Raw genomic sequence first — 13,243 nt, forward strand, 5'->3', positions numbered from 1 at the left:
AAATTACCTCTTCTGTAGGTTTGCACGTGATCACCTCTGCTCCATATCCCTTTACTGCATTAAACTTGCACTGTGGAGCATTCTCTGGCATCACTATATATGCATCGAGGCTATTCAGCTTGGCAGCATAGGCTAAACCTTGACCAAAATTCCCTGAGCTAGTTGTGACTACTTTCGGCTTCTTTTGATCCTCAGCTATGCCTTCAACAAACTTTGACACTGCATTTAAAGCGCCACGAATCTATTTGGGGAAAAGGGAACATACTTGTAATTTTCATTTTTTCAAAGTTCACTTTCTGGTACATAAAGCTTGAGAATTCAACAAGTGGGAGTCTCTATTTGCTCATCTCAAGGATAGATCTCTTAGAGAAGTTCACCTGATGCTTGTTCTTCCCTCGGAAAATTTTCATTCCTGTAAGTTTACTATACATGATAAAAGCACAATGGGAATAAAGTCACTATGGACAGCACACAATGTTGTGATGGATAATGCAGTATGTATAAAAAGCATGCACTTTACATTTTTTGCTTGATTTCACCCCTTTTTATATAGGCCCGATAAATACCTCAACAAGCATGACAAGTGGGTTTTATTGCGACGTGCACCTGCAGTGTTGCTCAGTTATGCTATGATTCTGTTGGATGATGGCTCAATACTTAAGTACCCATTTCTGGATCAGTTCTTGACAAAAAATTCACGTCTGACTGTAAACAATATATTTATCATGCACACGGCCTCAATAAAATTGATTAATCTTTTTAAGATTCTATTTCACACAGATCAATACAACCAGGAGCCTTTATTTGGCAACCTCTTTTCTTGTTGGGAATTCACGGCTGCATTTAAAACTCATTTCACTTGTATATGAAAAAAATATTGAGCAGATTTACAAATGAACTCAAATCACCGAATTCTGTGTGAGCAATGTAAACGTAAGGGCTGAAACACATAAAGGATCATATTTTGACAGAATGATCACAGATCAGAGATATCCCCTGGACATCCCTGTGATTCAATTAACAATTAAGTGACTCTGTGATTCAGAATTGACCCTTCCCATTAGAAAGTAATAAAATGGTATCGAATCTAATGATCATGGAAGATCAGATGGATAGGCTTGCAACGTTTACTCACGTAATCACGTCATGGCGCAAACGTACGCAAAACATCTACCTAATCTACGAAAATTTTAACATAAAAAAGTAAGATTTTGGCAGCGTAGTCATCTGACGGACGCATTCTCATTTATGTTATAGCAACAGATGGCAGGACAGTGAGTGAACAAGAATGAACTTATACGTTAACAAAATAAACAGACTAATATATCCTGGCACGGTAAACGGCCGACCACCGGGCCGCGATATACTTTTGTAAATTGAATCTGAAAATCACAAGGTTCCATGGCAGGGGCGGATCCAGCTCTCGCCAATAGGGGGGGGGGGGCCGAAAAAATTTTTGATCAACATTTTTCTCGATTGGCCGCTACAATCTGGCTTTTTTTGTTGGTTTTCACGGGGTAGTCCTAACTAAAGACTGAAGTTTTAAGTATATGTTAGTTTTTATTGCTATAAACAATATTAGGTATCTCATGTGGTCTTAATATATAATGCGAGCGCGAAGCGCGAGCTAAAAATCTTTGATATTTTATGTCCTTAGAACTGAAGATTCAGAGCAGTCTTTATAATCATGAACAAAGATAAGTATCCAACTAAACAATGCGAGCGCGAAGCGCGAGCCGAAATTTTATCATATAGTAACGTGAAAAGTGACTCAATTAGGACTGTTTTTAGTGATTATTGAAGAGGATACAAGTATCACCAAATAAATAATGAGAGTGCGAAGCGCGAGCTCAAAATTTCTGATATTCCGACCTGAAAAAATGAACAGTCTAAGCGCGTTTTTATTTAAATAAACAAGCTGTGCGTCTCAAACAATTAAATGCGAGCGCGAAGCATGAGCTTAATTTTTTGATATACTGACATGATAAAGGAGCATTTTGACAAATTTTGGTAAGAATTTCCAAAGAGCATAGGTATCTCACAAATTAAACAATGCGAGCGCGCAGCGCGAGCAGAACATTTTGATACACATTTAACAATTTGTGTAAATCAAACAAAATAATAAATGCTTGATGTGCTAGAGAATTGTGTGCAAATTGATATCAGAACTGGATATATTGTATATATACTGGTTATATATTAGTGTCATTTAACCCTCTTGAATGGGATTCATTACACAGGCAATGCGAGCGCGAAGCGCGAGCGAAATTTTTTATATAAAGTCTATTTTCCAATTCTTCCCCTCACCTTTATTTTGTTTCCTTTCGGGGTCGGGCCGGTCGTTACGAGGCTGTAAATTACACATCATGAGTAAAATACCTTTCTTACTTTTCTTTCTGTTTTTCGTAGTTTCTATCAAGGTAAAGAGTAAACTTTTTTTCTGCAGGTTGTCAAAAAATAGGGGGGGGGGCCGGGGCCGGCTCGGCCCCCTCCTGGATCCGCGCCTGCATGGAACGCCCGGGGAACGCCGCCAGAATTTCTCGTTTTAAGAAAATACAGAAATTTACAGAAACACAAATGGCAGGTTACGATCGGAGATTAAACTGCTTCATAGGTTACCACTTTGCGGAATTGAAAAGAGTACAGGAAAGTTTATTAAAAGGGTAAAATTTTCGGACTAACATGTTTTGTTGCACAAATGCATTGCGAGTGCATTTTAGGTGTGTGACGTTATGATTAGTCTCACTAACGAGCGCTTGTAATTTCTAAAAGACTTGAAAAAACTGTTGGGTAAAATGCGCAAAGACTCCTGTTACGTATGTGCAGAACTGTGACTTTTCGTGATTTACCGGCGTGCAGAATAACAAAGTGTAGACCCTCTACATTTCGTAGATTAGAGGATTCGTTTTTACCACGGACCTATAAAGAGATAGAGAATCAATGCGAGTCGATATTCCTTGGAGGCAATGATATTCACCGTCACCTGATTAATTGTATCTAAAGGGTGTTTTGACAATAGAGTACCATGACTACCAAGGTGTATCTGATCATTTACAAAGGATCAGTTTCCATTGCCTTAATTTTTGGTGGCTGATGCCCTGTTTCATAATATACCTTCCAATCAAGGTGCTTCAGATTTGGAGCAACAAACTTGTGATATAAGAATATATACTGGACCACACGGGTCGTGTGGTCTAGTGGTTTTAGAGCATTGGACTCATAATCGCAAGGTTTTGATATTGAATCCCAACTCTGCCATTGTCTCCAATTTGATAAAAGCCCGATAGTGAATCAGATATCTGTCGTATGTAACGTCAGCCACTATGACTGATTAATCTAAACGTAAAATGTTTCATAGGTAATTGGTTATATGCACCAGCTTGGCGTTTACCAGCAAAAATGATGTCCTGTCGAGTTCCTACGGGAGTTACCACAAACAGAAATAGAAAAATGTGTTATTATTCTTTCCGCAAACTTCCGCAAAGACAAGTCAAAATAACATTTAAGATACACTCGGGGATACACTATCTCTACACGCTACATGTACACTGTAAAAACTGTGGTGTTAAAACTGACACCAATTGGTGTTAATAGAGGACCACACACTGAGGTATTGAAATAACACCCTAGAGATTGAACATAACACCAAAGAGTGTAAATGTAACAACCATAGGTGTTGTAATAACACCTACAGGTGTAAAACTAACACCGCCAATTTAACACCGGTGTAAAATAACTGGTGTGGTCCTCTATGTACAACGGTTAACACAACAGTTTTTGCTGTGAATGCACCATGTACATGTATCTCAGTCTGGAATTTAAGAGGACACTTGGAAATGGGATCATAAACGATAAAGATAGAAAGCAATCACATTATTGCCTTTTTCTTAAAATATAAATATATTTTTCCAAATAAAACTTATGGAACTAAGATTACTAAAGGTAGGCTGCAAAGCCTTTTGAAGATTACAGCAGATGATGATGGAAGGTCAACTAGAACTGCACATCGATTTTCCAGTATATATTTGAGTGGTCTATTGTCTTCTGCGCATACAATATCAATGTCTAATCACTAACTGCTTCACGGTGACGATCATAGAATCAAAGTAGACTTCTGTGAAGTCAATGTTATTCAGGTGACAATTACAGTTACCGGTTAATAGTGAATTCATTATCTAACCGATGAATGTCCATCTCTTCATAGGTCTATGTTTTGACGAAAAGTCTTAAAACAAGATAGCGCGCCGTGATGTGATTACTTGAGTAAACGTTGCAAGCCAAATTGATGGCCCAATTTGCCAATAAACTTGCCTTAAAAGAGCCCGTCTTCTGGAGAAGTTCACATTTAAAAAAGAGGTTTCTTCTAGGAATCATCTTGTCTATCATTCCACTGGTCATGACTGGGGTCAGGTGTACATGAACTTTGATCCGCTTAGCTGCATCCTCAATCGCTTCCAGGTCAACCATTTCCATTATCAAGTAAGGTCAAGTCCACCTCAGACAAAAAGTAGTTTTGAATCAACAGAGAAAAATCAGACAAGCATAATGCTGAAAATTTCATCAAAATCGGGTGTAAAATAAGAAAGTTATGACATTTTGAAATTTTGCTTATTTTTCACGAAATAGTTATATGCACAATTTAGTCACATATGCATAATATGAGAGAACTGATGATGTCCCTCACTCACTTTTTTTGTTTTTATTGTTTGAAGTTATACAATATTTCAATTTTTACAGATTTGACAATAAGGATAATTTAATTTGAGCGAAAATTCATTATAAATAACTGTATTCAACGTTTTTAAACAAAAGTGCCAAGAAATCTACCTCATTTGCATAATATACAAGTAAGCATCATTGTATAGAAAACAATGTCAAGATAATGTGTTTACATTTCATTCATTTCGAAATTTACATGCTGTTATCACTAAGGACGTTGAACACATTCATATTCAGCTTATTGTATGTAGTGTAATTTGCATATTATGCAAATAAGTATCTAGCATGTTATAAATATTCAAGAAAATACACTGGTAATACATCCCTTAAAAATTGCAAGTAGATTATCTATTGTAATTGGAACATGGCAATGCCTAACAGGAACGCTTCCTAAACACCATATTAAAAGTCCTAAAATATACAACCATATTTCATAAAGTTTGCATTTAATGCAAATTAGCCATAATAAGTTGCAAATAAGGAAAATAATCCAAATGTTGGGAATCACGTGCAGAAAGCAATATTAATTGAACGGAAGCTAACGATAAGTTTTACAAAATTCATTTATTCTTTTAATTAAAAAAATCGTAATTAAATCTATCTCATTTTGTATGAGCATTCTTATATGGGGTAAGAACCCAGAAAATTTGATTTTTCTCACACAAACAGTTATGAAAACATTTCAGTCGAGATCTTGCCAATCCCATCATCTTGTCCAACAACATGGGTTTAGGACGCGAAGAGCACATTTCGAGTATTTTCCCTTAAATACAAATTATAATAGGAAAATATTCATGCTGCATCTTGATGTGTACAACAGTCAATGTGAGAAAATAAAAATTTCTTGACATTTTCTATATATTAGTGGTGGGTTACCCCCCTATTCTGGCTAGATTGACTGGACTACCGTACTTTGGTTGGGGTGGACTAGTCCTATCTAAAAGTAAAAAAGAGTACGTTTCCAAATTCCTTCAAACAATGAAAATGCACTGCAAAATTAAAAATAAAAGAGACTTCACATGATCTAATGTATGACTGAAGTAAAGCAAAGTAGAAGAAATCGTAAAAATGTTCCTATTATGCCATGGGTTAGTGCTTCTTTGTTGAGATCCATTAACAAGAAAAACAAGCTGTATTATTCGTATAAAGTGCGTGGTACTGAATCTTCACGTAAACGTTATGTAAATTATAAAAATACGCTTACTTCAGTTCTACGTACTGCAAAGAAATCATATTATTGCACTCAATTTCAAGCAACAAGAAACAATATCAAGGGAACTTGGAAAGTAATTAAGAAAGTATTCAAGTCAAAGGAAAAGATATCACATGTAAAGAGTATTGAAATTAACGGTCATGTGGTGGAAGAAAGGAATATTATAGCAGACAACTTTAATGATTACTTTTGCAGCATTGGTCCAAAACTTTCACGGGCAGTGCCACTTTCTCAGCAGACGTACAGAGATTTTATGAAAGAGCGAAATAGTAAAAGTTTATTTTTCTTACCAGTAGTTCGGGAAGAACTGCTTACCATTGTGAAATCTCTTAAAAACGGGAAAAGTCCCGGTTATGATGGGGTTACTAACAACTTAATTAAAGAAATTATCTTAGGAATTATTCAACCTCTACTTCATGTCTTTAATCTATCAATGTCATGTGGGAAAGTTCCTACTGACATGAAAATTGCGAAGGTCGTACCCATTTTTAAGAAAGGGGACCCTCAATATCTGAATAATTACAGACCTATTTCTCTATTGACTGCATTCTCAAAGATTCTTGAGAAAGTGATCTATGTTAGAACTCTGAAATTTTTCAACAAGAGTAATATATTTTCTAAATTTCAGTTTGGCTTTCGCGAGAAACATACCACCACCCATGCCTTGCTACATTTTATTGATAAAGTATCACAATCCATAGACAAAAAGATGCATACAATTGGTATATTTCTTGATTATTCGAAAGCTTTTGACACAGTAGATCATGATATTTTGATTGGCAAGTTATCACATTATGGTATCAGGGGTACAGCATTGGACTGGTTCAAGAGTTACTTAGCTGACAGGAAACAATTTGTCTCGATAAAGGATGCCGAGTCAGGTTTACAGAATGTCACTTGTGGTGTTCCCCAGGGATCCCTCCTTGGTCCGTTATTATTTATTGTGTATATTAATGATTTTCACTATTCCTCTGATATTTTATCGTTCATTTTATTTGCAGATGATTCAAGTTTGTATTATTCCCACAGAAATCCTGAGACCCTTTTAAAAACAGTTAATAGTGAACTGAGGAAAGTCACTTTGTGGATTCAAGCAAATAAATTATCTCTAAATTTGCAGAAAACAAATTACATGCTTTTTAGCAACACGATTAGAGAAGTTCCGGGTGATGTTATATTTAATGATGTGTTAATAGATAGAGTAAAGACGACCAAATTTCTGGGGTTGCATATAGATGAAAAACTGATTTGGAAAACCCATATAAATCATCTATGTAAGACATTATCAAAAAATTGTGGTGTAATATACAAATTGAAATCCTTTTTCTCTACTGATATTCTTTGTATGATGTATTCAACACTAATTCTCCCGTATCTCAATTACGGTGTTCTTGCATGGGGTAATTCTCTTAAAACCAATCTAGAAAGGGTGTACTTGATTCAGAAAAGAGTTTTAAGAATTGTTTGTAATGTTAACTATCGCTCGCATACTAGCCCACTTTTTTATGAGCATAGGATTCTTAAATTACAAGATATCTATGATTTTCAACTTGGTACTCTAATGTATGCATACAATGCAGGCATCATGCCACCAGCTCTGGTCACAATGTTCATGAAAAATAGTGACATACATAACTATTATACACGAAATGCTTCTGCATTCCACTTACCAAAGTTACATACAAGTTTTGCTTTTAGGACAGTTGTAAATACAGGACCCAGGTTCTGGAACTCTCTCAATTCAAATATTAAAAAATCGGTAAGCATTTATACTTTTCAGCGTGTACTTAAAGGTTATCTTCTTAATTGTTATTTGTGAGTTGCTCTAGGTTAAGATATGCTTTTTATACTATGTTATTTTTTAATTTTGGAGCCTATAAAAACTGTATATAAGACTGGAGAATGTTATGATATATCAATATTTATTTATCTTGTATCTTATCTAACTGGATTCTTCTGCAGAGGGTCAGCCCATGTTTTTTTTCCTTTTGTATTCTGTTCTTGTGTATCTTTTACCTTTGTCATGTTTTTTTTTTTTACTTTACTATTAGTATTTATACATACGATCTTCCTCTTTTTTTTCATGCCATGTTATCCATACTTATTTCTTCTTCCATCATATATCCCTTAATTATATCATATTGTTGTTAGTTTATTAGACTTCATAATTGTACATTCAAGCAATGTGTTTTTTGTCATTGATTAGTTTTAGTTTGTCTTTTTTTTTTATTGTTGTTGCTTTTTTAGTTGTTTTGTTTCTTTTGTATTTTTAAGGATATCACATTTACACACTGAATACTATTTAGTCATGTACTTGAAACAAAGGAGACCCTAGCCTTACAAGCCTTGCTTTTTCAGGGGTTCTCCTTGTCTTTCTCTCAATACGTAATTAGTTATTTGCTGTGTTTCTTTTTTTCTCTACTGTAACAATGATTTATGGTTAATTGATTTTCATTTGTAGAATGTGAAATCACACTTGTAAGATAAAATGTATGTGCAGACAGAAAGACGAAATCTTATCTTATCTTATCTTAAGAAAAAAATCAATCAATAAAGCATGATCTATACATACATCAATGCGAGAAGTTACCCACCAGCTAGTGTAACCTTGCTCTCCATATATGTATAATAATATTCTCTTCTTCTTTTGTACGTGTCAGTTGATAGTTAATGTGTGGTCATGGTTTAGAGCGTTCTTTGAGGGAATTAATAAGTATGTGATTTAAAGCTATAATTGTCCCTAATTTGGTGATACTAGCTTTAAAGGTCTGAACACAATTAAAGTTACTGGAGCGGATCAGAACTAGGCCTATATTTATTTTGCAAACAGCGAATAACTCTACACTGCGAAGCATATTAAATGCGAAAATATCTTGTAAAAATCAGATGGATCTGGGGAAACGGATTCGCAGAAAGTTATTCTGCAGAAAGGTTTGAATACATTTTCGAATTCAACTGGCGATACACGTGCAAATCAGGGATCCGCGTTTCTTCCTCAGTGAAATGACCACGTCCACTCTCTTAAGAGCGTTTCATCAACATTTTTGTCAGATGGGCTGATCACAAGAGTGAGCACTAAAATGCACATTATTAAGATAAACGAGTGGAATATTGACTAAAAACATCTATTGTTAACAAAATATGTTATTCAATATGCCATGTATGTGTTAAATGTTTAATTTTGATATTCAAAATGACCGCCAAAGATTCTAACAGTACTACATACAATGAGAAAGAGGACCAGAGGAATCACAAGAGAGGGGGGGGGGGGGGGAGCACTAAAATGCATATTTATGACAAATAAATGGAATACTGTCAAAAAGTCATATTTCTAAAAACAATATATCATTCATGTTTCAAGTTTGTGTTCGATACTGCATTTTGACTTTCAAAATGGCCGCCACAGACATTGCCTGTATTTTGTACAATGCGAAGTGAGACACCAATTTTCACAGGAGTGAACTCCATAAATGCACACAATGTGATCTACGGGTAAAATATTGTCTGAAAGCATAATGTTCTGACAAGATGTATCACTTCTTCTGTCAGGTAGGTGATAAATACAGTGTATTTTGAAATACAAAATGGCCGTATATGTCCAACGGTATTATGTACAATGTGATTGGGGACAATAGATTTTAACAGATTCTGGTTTTGCTTGAATATGGTGTTGTATGAGTGAAATAGTGTCTTGAAAACTGATTTCTCACGAAATATGTCATATTATCTTATTCTAATTTAGGCGATGCTTTATTTCAAAATTCGAAATGGCTGTAATATGCCCTTTTATACAAAATACCTACCCCCATTCAAATTGTACATAATACGATAAGGGCCTATGGCGGCTATTTTCAATTACAAAATGCAGGTTTTATCACCTAAATTACACAATGATATATCTCGGTAGAAACCATGAATTCTGTCAAAATTATAGGTCCCCAGATACAATATACATAATATTTTTAGGGGCTATGGCAGCCATTTTGAATTTCAAAGTACAGCATTTCATGATCAATTTTGTTAGAAATCATTCTTAAGACAATATTTTTACTCATACATCACAGTAACATGCACTTTATGATTCTCACTCTTATAAAAAGTTGATTCCCTATACGCATAAATAGAATATTTTTCACCTACATGGCGGAAGAAATTCAATTCATTAAAATCATATTTTAAAACAATATTTGCTCATACAACAGGATTATATGAATTTCATAGTCCAGCAAATCCCTTCATAATTATATGTCCCCATTTACAATGTAGATAATAGGCCTACTGTTAGCACTGGCGTAAATCCGTGTTGATGGGTGGGGGGATGACTGAAAATTTTTGGCATTTCTTTTCTGCAATCATGTTATTAGATATGCAAGGAATTGTCATTGATATGTCCACAGTGGTGTACCGTGGGTCACGGCATTATGGGGGCACCAGCATAATTTTTGAATCACTGAGTTAGCACGCGAAGCGCGCTCAGTTGCCAGATATACTGACCTAATAGAGCCATTTTGAGGACAATGTCATGATTAAACCGATATGTATCTCACTGATCAAATAATGCGAGCGCGAAGCGCGAGCTGAACTTTTTTCATATTCACACCTTAAAAGGGACATTATAATCAAATTCGTGTAATCATAATCGGTACCTGTCTTGGTAAACAATGCGAGCGCGAAGCGCGAGCTCAAATTTTCGTATATTTTGACCCCAAACAGCGAGATTTAAGGAATGTATTTTAGTAATCCATTGAGAGTATGCATATCTCACCATAGTCATATAATGCGAGAGCCAAGTGCTTGCTGATTTTATTAGAATTACATCTGAACACATGAAACACTTTTTGTAGTCATTGCAATCATGATTATCATACGCATCTCAATAACCAAATGATGCGAGCGCAAAGCGCGAGCTGAAAATTTTTGATATACAGATCATCAGAAGGGACATTTTAAGGACCGATTTTAGGAACTCATGAAGAGCAGATATAACTCACCAATCCACTAATGCGAACGTAATCACGGACAGGACATGTTTCATATATAACAGAAGACCTGAACATGGGACAACCACCGTTTGAGTCATGTAAAAGAAGCACATGTCCCTACATAAAACAATGATAACTCAAGTGCTAGGAAATATATTTGGTTTATATTGACTTGAAACGGGATGTTTTAGTACATCAGGATTATATATCTCGTTAAACAGACAATGCGAGCACCAGGAACAATGAAGACGTAGGCCCGGGCAAATTATGTTTCATAAAGTTATGGTAAAAATGGTTCTTATGTAATGTAACATAACATAATCATAATATAAAATAACATGATAATGAATAATATTTTCTTCTTTCCCACTACGTTTCCTTTCTCCCTCTTTTCTCCTTTTCCCAGTTTTTTATTTGGTCAGCCGATGGGGAGGGGGTATGTGCCCCCATGTCAACCCGTATTTACGCCACTGTATGTCCATATGGCAAATACGCCTTCAATATTATTATCTTTTTCACCCCATGATGGTGTAATGGTTTTATTAGAGATTACATTCAATTTTTATGACATTCCATCTTAATCCCTTCCCAAAGACCCTAACATTGATGAATTGGAAGAAACGGGGGTTTCTCTTCAATGTTATAATAAGGACATAAATATTTCGTTCGGAAATAGTGAACTGGCTCTTTATATGCATTTTTTGATTCAATAATATTGTTTTATTTGTTAAGCGGTATTTTAGGAAGAATTTTCACCAATAAATCAATTATCTCTTGTGATTTTGTTCATTTCTTTCGTAAAAAGTGGGGGGGATGATTGTACAGGCCATCCCCCCCCCTCCTCGAAAAGTGGGGGGATATATCCCCCATCCCCAGGATGATGGCCAAATGAACAAAAAACTTATCAGAACCGTGTCTGATCTGAACGCATTAAACTAATATGATGTATTCATAGACGATTTGTGAACGAACTTGTAAACTGGACTTATAGAAATATATTAAACTATGAACTCAGTATTAAACTCTTGTCTTATTGAACATCTACGGATTACTTTAACTATGGATATCATCCTGAGTATCAAAATACTTACATGCTTACAGTGATAAACTTGCCAGTGGACTCAACTTCATATCTATACTAGTAGTTTCAAATTTACCTTGTCTGTTTTTTGTAAATATATATATACATTTTGTTTTTCTTCTTTTCCGTACGGTTCATAATTTTTGTGTGAGTGGTGATGAAGTGTTATATTTGTGGTAAATGCCTGAGACAGTATACACGAGGTAACTTATGTGATGATTGTATTTATGTGTTACCCTTTAATCATTATAAATCCGACAATGAATTCAAATTCCAGTTATTATCATTCTTTAAGTTGAATAAGGATATTGAGTACGACAGATTTAGATGTATGAAATTAAACCCATTCGAAATGAATGATCTAGATTTTGACATTTGTTCTTATGGTTTGGACAATGAAAACTTTATTGAAAGATTAAAATGTAATTATATATTTTCTGACGAGTTCAATAACATGCTCAACTGGGATCCAGATGATTTATTTTCCTTGCTTCATATTAATGCAAGGAGTTTGATCAGAAACTTTGACAAATTTTTATACTTACTGGGGTCAATTCAACATAAGTTCAGTGTCATTGGTATATCAGAAACCTGGTTTCAACCATATACAATCACAGATATGTTTAATATTCCTGGTTATACTCTTGTACATGTAAATAGATCTGAAAAGGCTGGAGGTGGAGTGTGTATCTATGTTAACAATGATTTTGATTTTGAAACATACCAGGATGTATCTACTTGCTCTGATATATGTGATTCTTTATTTATTGAATTGAAATGCAAGAAAAGAAAGTCTATTGTTATTGGTTGTGTTTACAAAGCACCAAATGTGAACTTGACATGTTTTAATGAGAAAATGCAAGAATATATTAATATGATTAATAGAAGTAATCTTGAAATGTTTATTATGGGTGACTTTAATGCAAATCTATTGAATATTGAAACAAGTCAGAGTACTAATGCATTTTTGAATCTCATGTATAGTCATAGCTTTTATCCATTAATAACCAAACCCACAAGAATATCTAACGCATCAGCAACTCTCATCGATAACATTTTTTGTAATTCTTATGATGTCAATATGATAAAAAGCTGTTTACTTATAGATGATATATCAGATCACTTTCCTATTTGTGCAGTGAAGAAGATTACACATGTGAACAAATGTCCTAATACATCTGTAAAGAAGAGATTAATTACTGATGACAATATCAATGCATTTAAGAGAAAACTAAAAAACGCAGACTG

General features: G+C 34.7%; 1 protein-coding gene across 1 annotated transcript in view; it reads right to left on the reverse strand.

Annotated features, from left to right (window-relative positions):
* The window catches only part of LOC121408710 (serine racemase-like), a 44,363-nt gene that overhangs the window by 21,222 nt on the left and 9,898 nt on the right, over positions 1–13,243 (reverse strand). Inside the window, exons 2-3 of the mRNA XM_041600314.1 lie at positions 4,312–4,495; positions 8–241 (exon numbers count right to left, since the gene is read on the reverse strand). Coding sequence (XP_041456248.1) covers positions 8–241; positions 4,312–4,473 — 396 coding nt within the window. The 5' untranslated portion in view covers positions 4,474–4,495. The remainder of the gene's footprint in view (positions 1–7; positions 242–4,311; positions 4,496–13,243) is intronic.

The sequence above is a fragment of the Lytechinus variegatus genome, chromosome 2 (assembly GCF_018143015.1).
Source record: "Lytechinus variegatus isolate NC3 chromosome 2, Lvar_3.0, whole genome shotgun sequence".
Lineage (NCBI taxonomy): Eukaryota > Metazoa > Echinodermata > Echinoidea > Temnopleuroida > Toxopneustidae > Lytechinus > Lytechinus variegatus.